The sequence below is a fragment of the Excalfactoria chinensis genome, chromosome 22 (genome assembly GCF_039878825.1).
Source record: "Excalfactoria chinensis isolate bCotChi1 chromosome 22, bCotChi1.hap2, whole genome shotgun sequence".
Classification (NCBI taxonomy): domain Eukaryota; kingdom Metazoa; phylum Chordata; class Aves; order Galliformes; family Phasianidae; genus Excalfactoria; species Excalfactoria chinensis.
In genome coordinates, this window is record NC_092846.1 from 3,879,860 (window position 1) to 3,900,473 (window position 20,614).

At 52.6% G+C, this 20,614-nt stretch overlaps 1 protein-coding gene across 3 annotated transcripts; it reads right to left on the minus strand.

The window, feature by feature from the left end:
- Positions 1-270: 270 nt before the first annotated feature.
- On the minus strand, positions 271-20,073 carry LOC140261669 (protein argonaute-1). Of its 3 annotated transcripts, XR_011905759.1 has the most exons (20): positions 19,945-20,073; positions 16,924-17,107; positions 15,911-16,031; positions 15,608-15,789; positions 15,376-15,512; positions 14,956-15,090; positions 14,551-14,638; positions 13,449-13,596; positions 13,210-13,329; positions 12,860-12,982; positions 12,165-12,298; positions 10,952-11,136; positions 10,648-10,807; positions 10,273-10,363; positions 8,010-8,204; positions 7,578-7,712; positions 7,028-7,129; positions 6,002-6,201; positions 5,114-5,626; positions 271-3,714 (listed from the first exon to the last, which is right to left on the minus strand). XR_011905759.1 is itself a non-coding variant. In XM_072355340.1 (19 exons), exons 1-19 carry the CDS (start codon positions 19,967-19,969, stop codon positions 5,518-5,520), a joined length of 2,574 nt encoding a protein of 857 aa, XP_072211441.1. In that variant the 5' UTR covers positions 19,970-20,073; the 3' UTR covers positions 271-5,517. The 3 variants fall into 3 exon arrangements, 2 of the variants coding, with proteins under 2 accessions (XP_072211441.1, XP_072211442.1); XM_072355340.1 differs by having other exon boundaries at positions 271-5,626; XM_072355341.1 differs by lacking the exon at positions 19,945-20,073 and having other exon boundaries at positions 271-5,626; positions 16,919-17,082.
- Between the last annotated feature and the right edge of the window lie 541 nt (positions 20,074-20,614).

Consider the following 20,614-nt stretch of genomic DNA (forward strand, 5'->3'; position numbering starts at 1 on the left):
GGGCCGGAAGTGTGTGTGTGTGGGGAGCGCGCGAGGCGGGGCGGTTGCCGGGCAACGGTGCTGTGGGCGGGAAAGATGGCGGCGGAAGCGCCTCCGTCATGGGAAGCGCTGGGCCCGGGCGGAGCGATCCGCTGCTGCAGCCGGGAGCGGTTCCAACTGGACGCCGTGTGTGCGCTGCGGGGTCACGGTGACTTCTTGGATCTCCAGCCTTCATCCCCATTAATGACTTTTAAGTCATCGCCAAAAGGGCGGCAACGAGCGGAGCCTCGGCCTTCGCTCCATGTAGTGCCACAGCTCAGGGCCCTGCTCCCCTCATCCCTCACAGCGCTGCCCTCCAGCTCCCATCTGTTACACTGCATAGAGCTAGGAGCGTATGGCTGGGAGCGTTCAGTACCAGGCAGCTGTGGGAGGTGATGTTGTAAGGGTTCTAAAACGTGGATATCTAAAGTAAGAGACTGCAACGTTTCCTTCATTCAGATCCTGAAAGGGGAAACGTGATCACCACCATCAGATCACCACCATCAGATCACCACCATCAGATCACCACCATCAGCTCACCACCGTGCAGCCATAGGGCTGAGGGCAACGTCTCCGTGTGGGCACCTCCTGCAGTCCAGGCTGCTGTTATCGGAGCCCAGCGCCGGAGCTCAGATGCCAACCCAACAACCTGACACCATGGGCTGACAGAGATCTGCTTTCCAGGACCTCAGACCCAGCAGCACCAAGCACCATTTTCTGTTACATCTTGGAAACGAGTCCCCTAAAACTGCTAGAGATGATTTCTGCCATGGAGTGGAGCTCCACTGAGCGTGTTACAATGTTAAAAGCAGAAGGAGACGAACAGAAGATGTTCGGTTCCATGCAGTGCATTCTGCATGCTAACAGTCCATATAAATTAGCTAATGAATACTTGCATGCCATTGGCAAATGCTTCCCTGCAATTGCTTCGCATTATTCAAAAACCCAGAGTTACAGCTCAGCTGCTAAATAATTCAGTGCCCGAAGGAATGTCAATACACGTTTGTAAGGTAAAGCACAAACAGATCCAGAGGATGGCAAACAACCTCCACTTCTGTACCCAAGACACAGGCCTAAGCTGTTGGCATTGGTTTACAGAGGACTGTGAAGTTTGCAGGTAGCTGAGAAATGCAGAGAAACCCAGAGGACAAAGTTTAACCCCGATCCAAAAGGAGCCTGCAATCTTGTCTTAAAGCACCTTGGAGCCAGCAGCCTTTTGCAGCCCTCTGAGCATGAAGTGAGCCTCATGCAGAACGCGTGCAGATCCACAGCGGAGCTGTGTGGCCATTGGGAACATTCACCCCAACATCATTCACGGTATTTAAATGAAAAGTGGAATTAGTTCTCATCATCCAGGAAGTTTTAAGCGCATCATCGTTCACTTGAGTGTTTCTCTCATTAAATTGGACTAAGCTGGAAAGTGTGGAGTTCTGGATCCTCTGCAGCATCTGATGCAATTCAGCTACAGTCAGCATCTCACTGCTCGTCCCCAACTGCTTTTATTCAGGTCTTCTGCCAACACTTAAAAGGCAAGGGACGCTTGGGGACTGCAAAGTTGCAAGCAAAAAAAACCCTCAGGATTAAGGCAAAAAATAAAGATGAAAGTAAAAATAAACCCATCCACAAAAGCAACCAAATGAAATAGAAATACAATATTCCGGAGCTCTTTAATCATACCGTTTTCTTTAATAAAGAGGTGGTTACGATCTTACAGCATCACCTTTTGGCCTAATCCAAGGGTTTTGTTACTCTTTTACCGCTCTTAATTCCACGCATACCAAAAAAAAACCCACCCAAAGAACCAAAAGAGTCGATACCCGACCTTTCAAATATACGCCGTATTTTCTTAATAAAATAAGTTTTGTGCTGCTGCTCGTTTCGTTAAGTACTGTACATCAACTGTACATCAACTGTTCACATCTATTGAACAAACGGACCGTACAGAGTTCAAGCTAAAGCAGAAAAGAAACCAACAACCCAAGGAGGGTGTTTGTAAACACCCCGCGGACAGTTCAACACCTGCTGGGTAAAGGAGGTACGAAAGGGGGCTTAGAACTGAACACAAAAGCACTGGAGTCCCCATCGATTTTCTTTCACAACTATCGAAGTGCAAATCACTCAGGCAAGATATGGATTTCATGTGTTTATTGCTGTCCTGCTGTCTGGCTTCCCTTCCTATAAGAACGACATTCTTTACTTTATTCACACTCATTTTCCATGAAGAAAACCTTCCACGAGGCAACGCTGAATGCTCGGGCTTTGTGACACGAGGCATTGGCTCAGAGGCTTGCAAGTAATGGGACACCCCGACCGCCCCCGTCACGTCCAGGTGTGAGACAAGGGAAACAAACAGCATCCAACAACCAACAGATAAATGGAGGTTATTCCTCTTCCCACAAGGCTTGCATGCACTTGGCGATGTTTCCAGTTGCAGAAGGAACGCGTGCGCACTGAGAAGGCAGAGAGACTCAGGAGCCATTCGGGACGTCCAGGTGGGGTTTGTGGCTAACTACAAATCCTGATACGTCTCTGACTTAACAGCTATCTGCTATGGGTAGCAAAATGCACAGCACCTCAACATGCACTTATTTGATTGCATCTTGGACAAGGAAACGGTAGAAATATCGAATGCTGGAGCCGCGCAGAAGGTACAGTGCATAGTCTGTTATAGAAAACATGCGGGTAACCCAAACCCCTTCTAAATATCTTCCAAGTGGAAATACAGGTTGGAGGGCACAGCAGCTATTGAGTTTGGCTTTTTTATTGAATCAAAACCACGAAAACCCAATGCAGAGGGTGAAATAAGGGCAGAACGTGATCTGCAAGTCACCAGCTGAGCGTTTCAGAAGCTGTGAAGCTTTTGTGTAGTTAAAATTGCTGTTAAAAGTAGGTGCTACATCAGCAAGTCTTCATTCATAGTTCTCTATGAACAGCCACCTTACAAATGAGTGCAAATCTTAAAGGTCCATTTTACATTTCAAGTCTCAAGGTTAAAAAAAAAAAGACGACGACGACGACAACAAAAGGTTACAGAGCAACAAGCGGGTTTCTGTAAATGCCCACACCGTCTCCAATGGTTAAAAATGGCACGTGCTCTGCCACGGCTACTGCAAGACATTGCAGAACTCCAGACCCAACTAAAACACTGACAGAAAAAACTAGGAACCAAAATACCTTCACCCCTCGCTGCCGCCGGCAGCCGGGTGCTTTCCTTTGTAATGCTGGTGAACAAACCCACTTACAGAGAGAACCTTGACCTTAACCCTGGTTTGATTCCTAACGAGGGGCTTTCTAATACTTGGTGAGCAGGTACAGCCCCTCTGAGAACGTTTTGCTTTCAATGAACAAAAGCAAGAGGTCTGAGGATGAAATGGAGAGGTGCTGGATTTGTGTCACTATGCAGGCACTTGTGTATAGGAATGTAGGCTTCTCGCGTTGACGCTTTAGTGTTGATGCATTCCCTGCTCTCTAAAAGCTTTCCTAAGACTTCACACCCTACTGACCACGAAGAGCTCCTGGTCTCCTCCCCACCACCCTGCAGACAGACAGCAGCGGTGTTTGACACAAGGTGCAAAGGAGAATGTGAACCAAATACCGCAGTCCCGAGGAAAAAAAGACAACTGTGCTAAATGTAGGATCTTCACCAAAGGTGACATCAGCGGGCTCAGCGCTTAAGTTTGCATAGCATATTGATGTCTTCATTGTTCACAAACACGTTGCCCAAAAAGAAAACAGGTAGAGTGAATTCCCGGTATTAGGACAGATCAATGGGCCAGCACGACTAGCGTGGATTTCATGAAGGCAAGGCGAGTTGAAACATCGGAAAGTACGAAACAAAAAGGTGTGCTTCTATCACTGACAAGGGGCAGTGCTGGTGACAGATCTGCTCTGAAAACCATGTCCGCTTTTGGCAGTAAAATGATAACAGAGCTCTTCTCCTAAGAGCTCGGTAGGAGCGCGCACTGTTTCTCTCTTCAAGGAAGTGTTGTGCACACCTTTCATATAGAAAATAAATCCAATCTGCCCACGTGATATTGGTAATGAGTTGTTCCTACTGCCCTGCCGTGCATAATGGCCATTCTGTGCAGCAAAATGAGTCTGAAAAGCAGCCACCACGTTACAAAACAAACAAAAAAAGGCTTTTTTTTCCCCCCCACTCCTCCCGTTAAAAACAGACTGGGAGGAGCTTCCCCACCACCACGACAAGGATTCGATCATTCGGACTAAGGAACGCCTCCGGTGTGCTTCCAGAACAAAACTGGGTGACCCCAAGAGCAGCACAGCAGTGGAGAGGCCCCGAGCTGCACGGCCACGCTGTGGAACGCACAGGAAACCTTGGGAGCCTCTGGTGATGTAAACTCTGAGGACGTGAACGACTCGTGTGATTTGGCAACAGACTCAGCATCGTATAAAAATAACGCCCAGTAAAAAAAACCCCGGAGTCCATCAATAGAAATTCGGGGAGAAATAAAAAGGAAAAAGAAGAAGAAAGAAAACTGAGAGCGATTGCTGTCCTCATGGGACGCCAACGCCCCCATTTGTCAGAAACAGTTTTAAATAACAAGTAGTACATTGGAAACAAAAATGGGTCAGCAGCCATTAAACGTGTCCTATATGAAAAGTGCACATCTTTCAATGGAGTTTGACCACCGCGAGGTCGTGATCGAACGCAAACTGCAACTCAGGACCATAGAAATTAATTAACTCCTTCCGATGGAAACATGGACCACCATCAAGACAAGATTACTGGTTTCCTTACAAGATTAAAAACATGGAAATTTTGCAGCATCGTAGTAAGGCACTCACCCATGGAAAAGTCTGTGACTGTTGCTTCAAATGGCAGCAGCTAACTAGCTTGTAACACGAGGAAGACAGTTTTCAGTTCTAAGTGCTAGGGTGCCTTACGTTATATGGGGGGAATCGCTCGGGGCCGGGGAACTGTTAGTGTCAGAGTTATCTAGAAACTAGGTGTTTGTTTTCTTCCCCTTCACCCATTAAAGCATCTCATATTCTAAAATATTAGTTTTATAAATCTAATCTTCTGTTTTAAGGCTCTAAAAATCCCCTCCCCCCAACCCTCACAAAAAATACCTACCAGCGCCTGGTGGGCAACGGAGGACCAAATCCGCCTTTCACAGTCAGGAGTCTTTAGTATTGCATCTTAAACATGAAAACCTGCTTCCGCCTCCTGGGCCTTTTTATATCCTTTCCTTGAATGCCTTCAATGTGTGTTTGGTCAGGTCGAACATTTTTGCAAAGCCAGAAATAATTAAAAAAATAATCAATCAATCAATCAAGTCTCTTCCAATCCTACGAAGGTGTCGGATCTTCCTGCCCGGTGCTGCTGGTCTCCTGCCTCGGACCGACGCTGCCTGCCCTGCAGTGATTTCTCATTGGAAACAAACAAACAAACAAACAAGGTGTCCCAAATGCTTCCTTTTTTGTATGGCTCCTACAAATCTGAAAGCTTTCTTGAGTGAGGTAACAAAAGTTAGGCTTTCAAGCAAAGTACATGGTACGTAAAGTGTCCTGATGAACCTGCACAGCCTTTGCCAAGGCCTGGGGGTCTCTGCCGTTGCTCTGTCCGGATATATGGCTGCCCTCGCCACTGAAAATGTAAGAAAATAGTCGTGAAATTACTTAATATTCCCCCCACCCAGGAACAATGAGAATCCCCTTTGATATCAGAGTCTGCTGTGCTGGAAATTACTTGCACTTCTCCCTTGTGCTACGTGTGGGCCAAGCCCAGCACTGCAGCGATTCTGGCACCCTGAGGTGTGTGGCAATGCTCAAACACTCCAGGGTGGGACTTCCCCCTCCTCGATCCCCACTCCCTCCTAGGCCGGGAACTAAGAGAACGTAGCTATGGGTGGGCTGCTCTCAACCAAGGGTCTCCTGCTGCACACAAAAGCAAGGTGCTCAGGCCCCACTGCCCTCCCCCAGGGTTTGCCCTCCCTTGGGACCGCAGGTGCAGCCCCCTCACCTGTCGTGCTCCTTGTCCACCAGGTGGTACCGTGCTCTGAATGCCACCAGCCGGGCGTAGTAAGCCGGGGCTGGGATGGAGACCGAGCGTGTGCAGCGCACGTAGGTATGGCACAGCTGGTAGGTGAGGATCTGTAGCTCATCTGCGGTGAACCGGTTGTCATCCCAGAGCACGTAGTAATGGGAGGGCCGGCTCGTACCCTGCAAGGAGATGGGGTGCTGTGAGAGGTGCTGCTTGTGCTCACACACCAGGTATCTGCAGGCAGCTGCCTTGCATCCTGGTCACCCGCCTCCTCCATCCAAACAAGCTGTCAAAACAATCTCAGCAGGAGAGGGGCCCAGGCTTCTTTAATTTGGGAGCCCTAAAAGTGAACAGGCAGGAAAGCACTTTGCACTGGAGCATAAACGACGCCTGGATGCTGCTGGTGCTTCTGTGCTGCTTGCCCAGGCTCCCAACCCCACACAGCCCCACTGCTTCACACTGCACCAGCACAGAGCTCCCCCACAGCTCCCAGCAAACCAAGCCAGCTCCCCGCTGTCCCTGCAGGAGGAGCGGATGCCAAAAAGCCTCCCTTGTGGAAGCAGCTGCAGACTGAATGCAATTTCTTCAGTATGGTTTACGACTGATCTTGGCTGTCTGATGAAAGGCAGCTGCAAAGCAAGCCGCCTCCTCCAGGGATGGCTGGCCACAGCTCTCCCGCCCACACCAGACAGCAGGTCCCTGCTGAGGACCAGGCACATCAGTGAGCCCTGCGTGCTTGGGCACCATCTGACAAGCTGCTGAACTGGCCTCTCCAAAGAAGGAAATTCTCAGAGGAGAGATCTTTGGCTCCAGGAGAGAAGCCAAGTACGTGCCACGTCATGCAGCGGCTGTGCTGGCACCTTCCAGCACAAATCACCACCACGGCAGCTTGGATCAAACCACCCGTGTCTCCAAGAAGGGCCCTTCAGATGCACAAGAGTGCAATTTGCAACAACAACCAAAGGAAAACAACGCATCACAACAGCCAGCCCTGCAGCACAGTACCTGAATGCCTGCATGACTGCACAAGTAAAAGTCAAACTCGAAAGGGTGGGTGATGTTTGTATCCACTGTTGTTCCTGCTGGGATGTTCCCGCTCTTCCCAATCTACAGAGAGAAGAAAGAGATCCAAGTTTGGTTATTTCCTGCTGCCCAGAGCTCTGTCTGTAACAGCTGCCCTGCACCAGGGCCACGGCATTGGGTCATTATCTCCATATCTCAGTAGGAAAGCACTGTGTGGAGCCACTTTGTTACAGGGGAACAGAATCGGGTTATCCTGCTCTGCTCCCTGTCCCGACAAGCTTGCCAGCATTTTCTGCCAGCATCAACACCAGGTATGACATACACACAGAGCAAACGACATCAAATGGAGAACAGGCAGGGTGAGGGCTGGGCATGGCCCATCCCACTGCACAGATGAGGATTAAGTGAGTAAAACACCGGGGATCTCTGCAGACAGTGTTACACTGGGACCTCTGCCACAAGATACGAGGGCTTTACACCACTACCAAACATGGCCCTTAGGTCCTGGGTAGAGACTGAGCCCAGCACTCACCCTCTCGTTCTTGTCTGCGCAGAAGAGACGGGTGTGATGCCTTTTCTGGACAACGATATAAGTGATGCCAGGCTGGTAATCCTTTTCCAGTTTGATGCAGGCATCTCGGATTGCTAGGAGCTCATAGTGAAGGATCTAGAGAGACAAACAAAGTCAGTGGACATGCTGGCCTCTGTCTGTACCCAGCCTTCTCCATGCACCCCTAGGCACTATGCATCCCTAGGCACAAGTGGGAAAAGAGGACAGTGTTCAAAGCTGACCTTAGGGGAAGCTTCCAAGCACCAGCTGTCTGGTGCCCTCGTGCTGCTAAGCATGTCCTGAGTGACTGCCAGATGCCCTGCACCAGCTTTGGTTCAGTTCCAGACCGTTCAATCAGCCCAACACCACCACTACACCCAAAGCACATCATAGAGTAAAAGAAGGGATCCTCACCTGGGGGAGCTGCCCCTCGGGAACACCGTCACGGTAGAAGATGATCCTGGTGGGTTTGAAGCGTGTGGATTTGTAGAACTGGATGAGGAGTTCCCTTACCATGTAGGACAAATCCTCAATGATTTCCTGGCGAGGACGCTGCACGCGCACCGTGGCACAGTACCGGCTGGGGTGGGCGTCCATGCTGCCCACAACCTGCAAGGACAGCAGTGGGCCAGGCCCACGTGTTACTACAGCATGGATAAAGGCCATGTGGGACTTTCCCATCCTCTGACTGTTTCAAACGCCCACGGCTGACTGTGGGCAGAGCAGCTCGAGCTCACAGATCAGGAGATGGGACAGCAAATGCCACACATGGGACAGCAAATGCCACACAGGCAACTGCAACCAACCCTGGTGGCAACCACATCCCAGTTTCGTGCTCTCTAGAGCCCTTTGTGGCACTTTTGGGAAGTCCTGGTGAGATGACTTGGTGAGCACTGCTGAGCCACGTGGCTGTGTGGGCTGAGACAGGGCTGTTTCGGCTCTGTTCCCACACTCCTGCTCAACTGCAGATGACTGAAAGGGGAATGCCCTTTCTGCCTGTGTGCACATCTCTCCCTCCATCCCTCACTTGAGGTTTTTGGCTTCCACGAATAACAGCATCATGCTGAACCTACTTTGCCTTGTCATCAGGGCAACGGCATCCCCAGGTACAAGACCTCACCTACCACTGCCATGCCACTGCTGTAAATGCTGCTGATGTTTTTATTACATCTACAGTAAGGAGTTTTAAGACCAGCTCTTAGCAGTCCAACCACAGCAAAAGCACCAGCGCCCTGCCCACATGGGGCTGCCAGGAGGCTCAAAATGAACCAGGGAAAATGTCTGCAAGGAGCATCTGCCAGCATCCCATCCCCACGCTCTGCTCAGACACAGACAGCGGAGCTGCCCCAGACGGCGGCAGTCTGCCCCCCCGCAAGGACAGGGTGGGATGAGTCACCTCATGGCAGCTGCTGAGCAGGGAGTCACCCATTGCAGCTGGGCACTGCAGAGGGCAGACCTCAAAGATGTCAGGCAATGGAGCTTGAGAGCAGCCAGGCTTGGCCGTGACGCTGGGGTGGAGGCATGGCGTGAGTCACAGGTGCCGAGGCGGGCTCTGGCCCACACTGTGTGATATGCTGCCCGACTGCTGCAAGGCTGGGGATGCTGCTGCGTGGTCTGCATCCCACCACGCAGGGCAGAGAAAGCACAACAGGCGCACACATCCTCTGCAGCAATGCTCCTGCCCCGTGGCCCTCACGCTCAGCACCAGTTTCACTTTTGCTTAGCAAAAGGAGCTCTAGGCTTTGGGCTGCTGAAATGCTCAGCAGAAATGTTTCCTTTGGCCCCTGTGATGGGCCCTTTTCTTTGACCTTATTAACAACAAACCAAGCAGAAGATCAAGGCCATCTGAAGGCTCTACCCCTCCTCCCTTGCAGATCAGAAAGAGCTTTGATAGAAATGAAGACTAAAACTCCACAGTGGTTCTGTACAGAAAGACACAGAGAATGTTTTCAGAGTGGAAGCACCGCCGCCAGGAAACAGCCTGCTCTGTGCCACCCACACCTACGAACAAACAGCCAAAAGCATTTCCCAACCCCTTTTTAATTAAGAAAAAAACAATTCTCCAAAGACATTTGCATGCCAAGGAAAACCTGAGCTACGAGTCCTGGAAAGCTAAGAACTTAATAGGAAAATGCTGATGTGCTTAATTAAAACAGACGCTACGAGAACCTGACACTCCTCCTCTGCAACAAGGACGAGGCAACCTGTCAGAGCCTCAGCAAAAACACGAGCAGCCAGCCAGCCCAGCAGCACGTGAGCAGCCATCACACACTCAGTGGATGCTCATTATGTGCTTGGAGTGAATGAACAAAGCCACTTTGTTTCTCCCATTCCCAAATCCCCACACTCCCATCTGGAGAAGGTTCCTCCAGGCCTGCTGTGGAAGAGCTGGGATGCCTCCAGCCCCAGTGGCAGCACCGAGCTCCCCGCGTGGCCGTCTGACAGCACTGCAGGGCTCGGCACATCACGAGCCCCATCTGCTGGCTGCTGCCAGCTCTCCCAGCAGGAACCCAACAACTTCGGAGCTCCCCACCTCCCCAGGAGGTGCCCACGGGGCATCTTGAGAAGGGCATCACCACGGGAACAAGGTGAAGTAGCACACAAGTCATGCTCCAGTTCCTGCCTCTCTGCAGGTCTACCAAGCACCAGTGAGCCCAGCCCCAGAATGGGAACTTACAGCTGTTATGGAGGGTTTCTTCCCATCTCCAGCAGGTGGGTGAGTGACATCAGCCCCGAGGAATATCACTGGCTGCTGAAAGACAGCAGAGCTGGTGGGAAAGAAGAGAAAGCAGCAGTCAGCCTCCTGGACACATCTCAGGGCAACGCACAGCCCAACGGAGACAAGCAGATTGCCAGAGGACATCTCCCAACCTCCAGGCTCTGGTGTAGGCACAGGCACATGGACAGCTTGTCACAAAGCAAGATGGGCTATAAGCCCTCATTTCAAGGAGCTGCTTTACACAGCTGCACAGTCTGAGGGGAGGGATGACAGGAGGGACGTGGGACACGGCAGACGAGCCCTGCAGCCATGACAGACAGCAGCCATACGAACCGCTGGTGAGGCACTAGGATGTTGTTGATCCCGCCAAGCTTGACGTTGATCTTGAGGCAGAGGTTGGAAAGGGTCTGTGGGGAGGTTTTCACCACGTTCTTGACCTGGACACACTGCGTGGCCATTCCCAGGAGAGTGTCCCCAACACGTTTCACCTCAGCTGTGGGCAGAGGAAGGACATGAATAAGCAGGCAATCAGCAGAGCACAGCTTTCAGGGGGAGTAAGTGGAAGGGGCAGAGCCAGCCCTTCTGAGCCAGGGCAAAACCCTTCACTTCTCCCCGCCTGCCCCTGCCCGAGACGCACCGTACACTGGTGTTTTTCCTGGCAGGATGACAATGATGAGCTGAAGCCCTGAATAGGTGTTCTTGAGGTGCCGAAACATGGGCTCCACACTGTCTGCACCCTGGGCGTATTTACAGAAGCAGGGCTGGCCTTGGATCGGCATCCCTGCGTCCTTGGAGATCTTACGCAGCTGGTCTGTAAAGTTCCTGTGCCCGAGAGGAGAGAAAAATCAGCCCAAAATCAGCCCACACAGTGAATGCCAACACGTGTTAGAGCTGAGCGGCCCCAGCCTGGCCATCCTCTCTTAGTGCTCTCTTACCCACAGTAAAGACTTTTCCTGAGGACTGAAGGAGCTGTAAGCTACTCCTATCTAGAAAGCAGGAGGAAGGCAGCAGACCTGCAGAATTCAAAACTAAGGTGACAGCTCTCTAAATCCAATGAACTCTCTCTGCTCAGTGTCCCTTTGCTATCACATCAGACAACCTCAAAGCTACCCTAAGACTTCTGTGTAATAAAAACCCATGGCGTGTTAGCGTAATCCATGCAGGAAACATCCTGTTCCAAAAGGCGCTGTGTGTCCTTGAAAGCAGCAGGAACATTGCTATTCTGGCCACTGAAGCCAAGAGGAGAGGCTTCTTGTTCCAGGGGGAAATGTTGGTTAACCCAGAAGACAGGGAGATAAAGGGCAGCGTGAGGATGCAGAGACCCAGTGATGTCACAGCACAAAGGAAATCTCTCCAAGGTAAAGCATGGAATAAAGTGGGACAGAAAGTTCATGAGCCAAACTCAATTCAATTCGGAGCTCCTGGGTTATTGCAGAAACTTTTAACTAAATATTTCTGACAATCTTATCCACCTCCTCCTTGAGGAAATCCAGGTTAGAAGAGCTCAATATTGTACCACTGGCTTTAGGGCTGGCAGCTTCGTAACTGGATACAAAGGACAGAGCAAGGAAAGAGAGGCTGCCAGTCCACAGTGTCACAGTGATGATGTGCTAACTTCAACCTGGCCAGGATCAACAGCCGTGCACTCCAGATAAACTAACAACAATCAACACCAAACACCCGGCCTGAACCTGGATCAAATTTGTACCAGCAAGCAGTTCAGCCACACACAGATCCAATGTCAGCAGGAAGGGAAGCGCAGCCTCAGGCTGCAGACAGCAGTGCTGCACTGCACGCCAACACAGCTCCTTCTGCCTCTTCCCACCCTCACGGGCTGCCCGTTTCCTTACTTCAGCACCTCTTCTCGACACTGCTTCTGCGGGGCAAAGCAAGCAATGGCCCAGACTTTGATCTCAATGCCGTTGTAGAACTGCTTCCCTCGCATGTCCCACACGCCCTGGTTGGGAGTTGCAATGGCTCGGTTCTGCAAGGCAAACAGACGGTCAGAGCGCTGCCGCCGAGGGGCCACGTCCACGAGGCACAGCAGGACCAGCCCCACGCCGGCAGCCCCCGGGGGATTCACGTGCTGTGTCTGCACTCCCCACCAGCAAGCCTTACACCCTGGAGAGCTGTGCTGGCTGAAAGCTGCTCCCTGCTCTTCCATGAATGACTGTGGCTCTCAGCCATGGGTAGGAAAGAATTTCAGCTCCTCCAAGGTGATGGAAAATTCACCTGAGCTGCTCTCACGTGGGAGCACAAAGCAGAGTCCTGGGAACCACGAATCCCTCCAGGACACAAACCCCATCCACGTGGCAACCACACAGACCGTGGGACAACCACAGCCTGACCCCAAATATCCATCTCCCTTTCAGCCCGTTTTCTTGTCACTGCATGACTTACAACTGCCAGAAAAGTCACATTGCAAAATACATTCAGGTGCTCCAATAAAAAGATTCCACCTCTAACCATTAAATCTGAAGGTTTTAGTCGAAAACAGTATTTTCCATCCCTGTGCACTGCAGCCAACCAGCACAGCCCTGCTTACCCTGCCTCCATACTGCAGAATAGGTGCCGGCAGGACCCTCCCCGTCACCTCCGTCATGTCATCCTTCACCTTGATCCCAAACTCCTGGATGTACGGATCCAGGTTGTAGCTGGCATTCTTCATCTGCAGAGGGAAGGAAGGTTCAGTGGGAAGGAATGAGACCAACTGCTTCATGCCATGCAGCGTTCAGCTGACAGGAAACACAGGGACACCTCAAGTTATGCTCTCTACAAAGCTGAATTCCTGCTGTGCAGCGTAGCAGCAGGACCAGATTGAGGCACTGTCCATTACAGCACAGCCTGCCACCAGAGCCCCAGCCCAACACCAACCCCTGCCATGGGCACACATACCAGGCGGCTGATCTCCTCCTGCCTGTCTGGGGCAGACCTGGCCGTTGCTTTTATCATGGTTGATGTTTGATTGTCTGTGAGCTTCTTGATGCACCGCTGGCCTGCCACGATGTTACACACCTGTGTGCAAAGGAAAGCAAACAGGCGTGTTTTAAAACACGTGAGGCACAGAGAGCCACAGCCAACCTGCCCCGAGTCACCACTGGTGACAAGCCTACAGTGCAGAAGCCAGCACTCACCTCCAAGGGCAGGTACGTGTGCTTCTGCTCTTGGCCAACCTGGAGACACGGGAGGTGAGGGTATTTCAGCTGCAGGTTGTATTTCTGCTTGAAGTATTGAGCCACTGTGCACTCCACCGTCTGACCGCTCTCCAGCTGCAGGGGAAACCTGGCAGAGGCAGGACACAAAGGAAGGATGCACCTACTCAGAACAGACACTTCCAAACCTCAAGCACTTCTTAGTCTGGCTGAGCAGGAACTGGCAGGCTCCAGCTCAAGAAAAGAAAAAGCAGAAGTATTTTCAGAAATCAAGACGGGAATACTCCGATCCCAGTCTAAGACTGTGATCTCTAAATAAAGCTCTTCCTCACTAATCCAGCTCATCAGGGCAAATGTTTATTACAGGACATGCCACGCATGCCGCTGTCAGGTACATAAATACAGCCACATGGCATTCAGAAGGACTTCCGTGCTTGGTGCCTTCTTTGGGAGTTGAGCTGGGATTCAGGCAAAGGTTAACCAGATCCTGAATGTTTATAGGGGCAGGGAAAGCACAAGGAGCAGATGTGCAGTCAGCTCAGCACTGAGGGCGCCTCTACCAGCCCTGTGGGAGCCCACCCAGCCCCATGGGGGTCCATGGGGAGCAGGACAGCCCCAGAGCAGGATGGGCTGCTCTTGGCCCACACCCCTCAGCACAAAAGGACCCCCTGGCCAACTCTCCTCCCAGGCACATGCAAATAATGTTAAGGTAGGGAATCGTTTTATCCCTTGACAAAGCTTCTGCTTTGGCAGCATCTATTTTAAGCAAGAAGAAAGCCAAACTCAGAGGTAAAAACTAGGACAATTCCTGGCATGTTAGCTCCCGCCCTCAGCAGTGTGCTGACTGCCAGACAAAGCATCCTGTCCACTCCCACCCTCCCCTCCATCCCACCCACACTCCCAGCACATGACACGGAGCAGCACAAGTTACTGCTGTGCCCAAGACTGCTGCAGAGTGCCAAGCACATCTCCTTTTACTGTCACAGCCCGGAGTTTTCCCTCCAGCTCTCCCTAACACTAACAGCAGCTGCTAAAAAGGAGAGGAGTTCAGATTTTTCTGAGGGCATCTTCCCACCCTCCTTACGTTTGGTGGCTGGCCGGCCGCCGGGTAACGTTACACACACGGTATTTCCTCTTCATCTGCCCACAGTGGGTAACTTCTACTTTCAAACCTGATGCAAGACAGAAATACACAGCAGAGCCACTTGTAAATGCAGGAACGATTCCCTTTTGCCCAGTCTCCCCCCCATGACATTACAAACACCTTCCTTAAGTAATTAAATGCACAACAAGGTATGCTTGTGGATGCCTGTGAAGTGCAGCAAAGGAGGCAAGAGTGCCCTGGGCAGCGTTTTAAAGGTGCCAACCCTGCACTCCCCTGCTGCTGCCAGGGTGGGAGATAAGCTGATTTGCCAAAGCCGGTCTGCAGCAGCACCAGGCTGGGCTCAGCACTGCAGCAGGGCCCCTCAGTTCTGCCCAGAGGCTCTACCTTTGATCTCCTTGGTGAAACGCACTCTCTGTGAGTCTGTCAGTGGCTTCGGTTGTTCATCGATGTTCCGGATATCCAGCACCTCACACATGAATTCAATTACAGGCTGGGCTTTGTAGAAGGCCGTTGCAGAAACTGAGGAACAGATACCATGATGTGTCTCTGCTCTCCTCCAACAGACAGATCTGGCCCAAGAGCAGGCAAGGCCCAGACTCCCCACACACACCCTGCCCCAGTGTTGCAGACCCCCCCACTCCACTGCATTCAGCACTGAACTGGGCTCCCATCAACCAGACAAAAGCAAAAAGCCCCCAACCTACAGTGCTAAGATGCAGCCTGTGCTGCCTTCTGTGGGCAAATGTAACTGTGCTGGGCATGCTTGAGAGCAAATTATTTTTGCTGGCATGAAAAATACATCACCATCAATGTTGAGCATCATCTTCCACATGGCAGGCCTGACAGACTGATGGAAACCGAACCAGACCTCCCTGCCTCCTCCCAGGGGGTGGTAATAGCCTTCTGGTGGGGAGAAGAAGGAGCGACCCACAGGGGTGTATCTGCAAACCAGAGGAAACAGTGCATGGAGCAGCAGGCATCGAACACATCAGTGCAAGGCAGAGACTGTGGAGCACCCCCGACCACGTGCACGTACCTCATGGAAGCCAGGTGCCTCATGGCCACATCCAGTGCCTGGACGGACTCCAAAGGGACAGGGATCTGCCCGCTCACCAAGGCTTCATGGAGCATCCGCCAGCTCACAATGGCCATCCACTTGATAGAGACCTTAAATATCCTGTCCTTGCCTTCTCCTGGGATTGTCACCTCAAAGTCAACCTGGGTGCAGAAGGGAGGCAATCACAGCACTGGCACAGGACTTAATGGTCACAGCACAAAGAGAGGTGGCTCATTTTCAGTTGTTTCTTCCAAGGCTTGGGGATCCCCATCCCACTCTTACCCTCTCATTTCCAATGGGTAAGGCTGTAACAGTGTAAATGTTTTTCTTCCCATCGTAGACTGGCTTCCGGTCACCAAAGATCTGAGGTTTGAAGTGTTGCACCATGTACTCCACGACTTCCCTACACAGACAAGCAGAGGCAAGAAAGAAAGGAGCGAGGTTTGGTTTGCCAGTTTCTTCACAGCCTAACGTGTGACCTGCCAGGTGCTGAGCTCCTCCACCTGGGGCACATCTGGGCTCTCACTGCAGTGCTGCAGGCCAAGGAATGGCAGAGCCAGGTCCTTCCCAAGGCAAGAGGGCACCCACACAACACCTACATGCCTTGCCCCACAGCTTGTTCTATCAGTTTCAGCAGAACAAGTTCACACAGCATGCAGCAGCTGGCTGCAAACTTGCAGTGCATTCCACAGACATAAGCTGCCAAGAATATAGGAAACAGCAGCTACAGCATCTACTTGCTGGCTTCTGAGGCATAGAGCCACCCAGGCTGCTTTGGACAGGAGGGGAAGGAGAGTGAAAAGGGTGTCAAAAAGAAAGAGAAAGACAAAAAAAGCATGCAATGGCCCAAGGTCTGGAGCTTACTAACTTTACATGATGTGGTTGTTGCCAGATTTGCACAGCTGCTTTGAAGAAGCAGGAGAGTGTGTTAAGTTCAAGACCTTCTAAGCTGTCAGGAACAAACAGTGCTGCACAAGCACAGCTCGTAACGTTCAGCCAGCTGCACACATTGGCACTTCAGCACAGAAGGGCTCCAGGCACATGGGGCTGAGATGGCACCAACCGAGCCTGGCAGTGCCCAGGTGTTTGCTGGGCATGAGCACACCTGGGCTGGAGGCCACAGGGCACCAGAACTGCTTCCAATACCACTGAACACTGCTCAGCATAGAGGGGGCAAAGCTAAGCACAGACAACATCACCCTGATGGTTTCCACCGGTGAAGAGGAAGAAAGGCACTTACTGCAAGGAATCTAGAAGCACGGAATGAACTCCAAAACCTCTAATACTTGCCTTACCTGTTGACTCTGCGTGGGCATTTGTCGGGCTTGATATCCACTTCATAATGATATACATCGATCTTAGGAATGTCCACTTCAAAGTAGTTGGCCAAGAGCTTGATGGGCTTCCCAACAGTTCCTATCCCGGGCCGACGCGGTGCTTGAAATACCTGCTGCAAGGGTGGCAGGTATGCGCCTGCAGCTGATGGAGAGGAAGCAAAGGGTCAGGAGGGCTGGAAATCCAGAAATCAAACAGATGGGTGACAGAGCCCACAGCCTTCCCATGGCCACATCCCAAACTCACACCCCACACCTGAAGCCGCACAGCTCGGATTAGCACAGCTGGAGGTGGAAGGAGCTTCCCTGGGCACCTTCCCTCTGGATTATGGGAGGCAGCTGAAAATACCTCCAAGTCCCACCGCAGCGTGGGCCCCAAATCTGTGAAGGGATGCAGTGGCTTTTCTCACTTTATTACATGCCATTACACATCATTATACTGACTTACTAATGGAGATCTGAAGCTGGAGATGAAGGCTGAGTACCAACACAAGACTGACACGGTGCTGCTTTCTGAAGCAGGATCTGCCCTTCCTGCTCCCTGCCCACTTTCCCAATCTCCATCCATCCCAGTTTGCATCTTATTTGTTTCTCAAATGAGGTCTCCAGCCAGCTGGGCTGGGCGCAGGGATGCAGCAGATAAAGATATTCAGAGCACTCCATCTGCATGGCCAACTGTCGAAGCCAACCCCCAGACAGCATCCCGGCTCCAATTTAGGATCCATAACACACGGAGCTCTTACCACCCCTCATTCACATCCAGTTTCTACTTAAATCCAAATGATAAACCCCCGGATAAAAATACTGGCAGGAGAAGAATGTAAGATCAGCAGCTTCAACTCCAAACGTCCTTTTCAGTTTGACACCAGATCTCTGCAAGATTTGCTGTGGTGAAATATCACTGTGCCCCAGGACTGCAGCAGGACGGCCCTGAAATGCACCCAGGGCCACAGACAGAGGAGAGAGTGACCCCAACATCCCCAGACAGAGGGGTCTCTCCGCATACCTCGACTCTCCATGGCAAAGCTGCACAGACTCCCACTTTGTCATGTAAATGAGGGCGCCGAGGGCCAGGGGCTGCAGGGTGAGTGTTGTTCCTGCAGCACAATGCAGCCAGTGAGCGGTACAAAATCCGCCTGCCATTATAAATTCAGCAGCTTGGGAGGAATCACAGACTTTGGCACACAAAGCCATGGCCCGGGGACACGGCGGGCAGCAGAACTTCCTTGGGTGCATGGAAGCAGTGCAGGGATGGCAGCAATGCCAGCCTGAGTCCATCTGGGGTCACCAGCGCTGGGATTAGCTTTGTTTGTGCTGCTGCTTGTAACAGCCGGCAAACACAACCCACTGACCAACAGCTGCCTGGGCCAAAGCACCGGTGGGAAGGCGTGAAATTACCATGTCATTTAAATCCTCAGCATTCAGCAGAGGGGCCACAGAACAGGCTGAGACAAAAGGGAGTTTTATCAGCAAAGAGGGGCTGGAAGGCCCCCTCCTGCACACCCAGCACTGCGAAGATGGGGAACACAGTGATGCTACAGCAGATCCAAACAGAACAGCAGCAACATTCCCAGCTCCATCACAGCTCTCATCAACAGGCAAGGCTGCTTCTGTCCGCGCAGCTGTTAATAAGGACTGTGAACCAACACATGCATCAGTGGCACAAAACCCACCAGGGCTGCCCTGATAAACGACCTGACACCACAACTGCCTCCCAGCACAGCGAGTCGGGGATCCATCCCGGAGCAGAGACTCACCAGGACCAACCTCTGCATCCCAGAGAGGGAAAAAGCCAACTAGAGCCTTGCAGGCTGCTAACCCGGCTGTGCCACGTGCCACACAGGAGCTGGCAGAGAACAGAGAGCTGGAAATACACACATTTGTGTCTGCAGCGAAGGGCCGTGCAGCCAGCACTGCTCTCCAGGCTCTCTTCCACTCATCCAGAACTGTAATCCTCGCTGTGAGCCCCAGGGTTTCTGCTAACAGCACCTAGAAAGGCCGTAAGATAACATCTCTCCCATCTGTTCCGGCCGAGTTTCACAGACGTTGGTGTAACCTTTCTAAGCACCAGAGAAGAAAGTGCAGCTGACAGACAAAGAAATCCTCCCAGCTCCTGGGGAAGAGCCAGGACAAAGGCGAGGACAGCTTTGCCTTCCTGCTCCACGTGCCCATCTATGAGGGTACACCCTGCCCATGGGGCAGCCCCAGTGACCCCACAGTCCAGGCCTATCCCCAAAGGGAGGTTAAAACCCACACGCAGCTGATGCCATCCTGCTTTAAAGTGCCTCTTTTCTGCCCCATCTGTCCTCCTTCCCATCGTTTATCTCTGTTGTGCCCTTTGCTAGGGTTAGAGATGGACTACAGAAAGCACTCAGGGATGAACCACACGTGCTCAGCCTCCAGGCAAAGCGCTGCTCCAGGCTTTGTGTCTGTCTTTAATCCCATCCCAGAAACACACTCATGTGATTGCACCTTACAGGGATCCAACAGACAGAACAGCAACGGGTTTGCCACGAGGAGCTGCACAGGAACAGGACGGTTAAAGCCTACGAGTGTTAAGGGAACTTGCAAAGGATGAACAGCACGGAGAGTTGGGGAGAAACCAAGTGGGATGGGATGGGTTGGGGTGGGTTGAGGTGGATTAGGATGAGTTGAGGTGGGATGGGATGGGTTGAGGTGGGTTGAGGTGGATTAGGATGAGTTGAGGTGGGATGCCGCCCGGCCCGCCGCCCCCCGCCCGGCTCATCTGCCAACGCGACATCGGCGGAGCCCCGGAGCGCACATCATTGCGGCCCTGTGAGCACAGCGGACCCGCGCAGAGCCCCGTAGATCCCCGCAGCGGCTCCACATCCCCCGTCCGGGCCCTGGAAGCGGCGCGGCCCCCCTCAGCCTCACGGCCACGTTCCCGCAGCCCCCGCCGTAGGCCGCGCTCCCTCCCCGCGTTCCCCGAGGGAAAGGCCGCTGGGCGCCCCGCTCCGCTACCTGCTCCCGAAGGTCCCGCTTCCATCCCATCCACGCGGGCGCCGCTCCGAGCCGGGCCGCGGGCAGGGCAGGGCCGGGGCGCGGGGCCGGGGCCGGTGCCGCACCGCCGCAGCCGCCTCACGCTGCGCCCCAGCGCGCACGCGCCGCCGCCGCCCGGCCCCGCGCCCAACAAAGGCGGCGCCCCACGGCCCCGCCGCCGCCGCCATCTTGGATCGTCATCCCTGAGGGGCCGCGCTGGTTCCGATCCAGTGAGGGGCGATGGGAACCGCGGGCGAAACCGCGGCCCAAACGGCGCCTTGCGACCATCCGGACCCCAAACGGGGCACGGCTCGGGTAGAGCGGCAGCCCCCAGCAGCGTCGTGTTGGTTCGACACAATGCAAAATCGGGTCTTTAACCTCCGTTTTAAGGCCGCAAACATGGCAGCACCTCACTGAGCAGCGGGGGCAGCTGACGAGGCCGGTACCTCCAGTGCTTCTGCATTGTGTCAGCTAGTGGATGGACACTTCATCTCCTTCCAGGCTAAACCAGTTCCTTAAAGGCATTCTGTAGCTGCTGTGCTGCTCTTCACCTTCCGCTCCTCTTGGGAAGGCAATAGGGATGAAGCTGGCCTGAAGGTGAACAGTCTCAGAGCTGAAATTGAACCACACTGTGATAAAATCGTTAACAAAT

What these genes read in the sequence shown, in the direction of transcription:
- LOC140261669 (XM_072355340.1), bottom strand. Translation starts at nt 19,969, where the DNA reads ATGGAAGCGGGACCTTCGGGAGCAG. An exon ending in TACCCATTGGAAATGAGAGG is followed by an intron (nt 15,790 to 15,910) that starts GTAAGAGTGGGA and finishes TTCTGCACCCAG; the next exon opens with GTTGACTTTGAGGTGACAAT. An exon ending in AGAAACCCTCCATAACAGCT is followed by an intron (nt 8,205 to 10,272) that starts GTAAGTTCCCAT and finishes CTGTCCTTGCAG; the next exon opens with GTTGTGGGCAGCATGGACGC.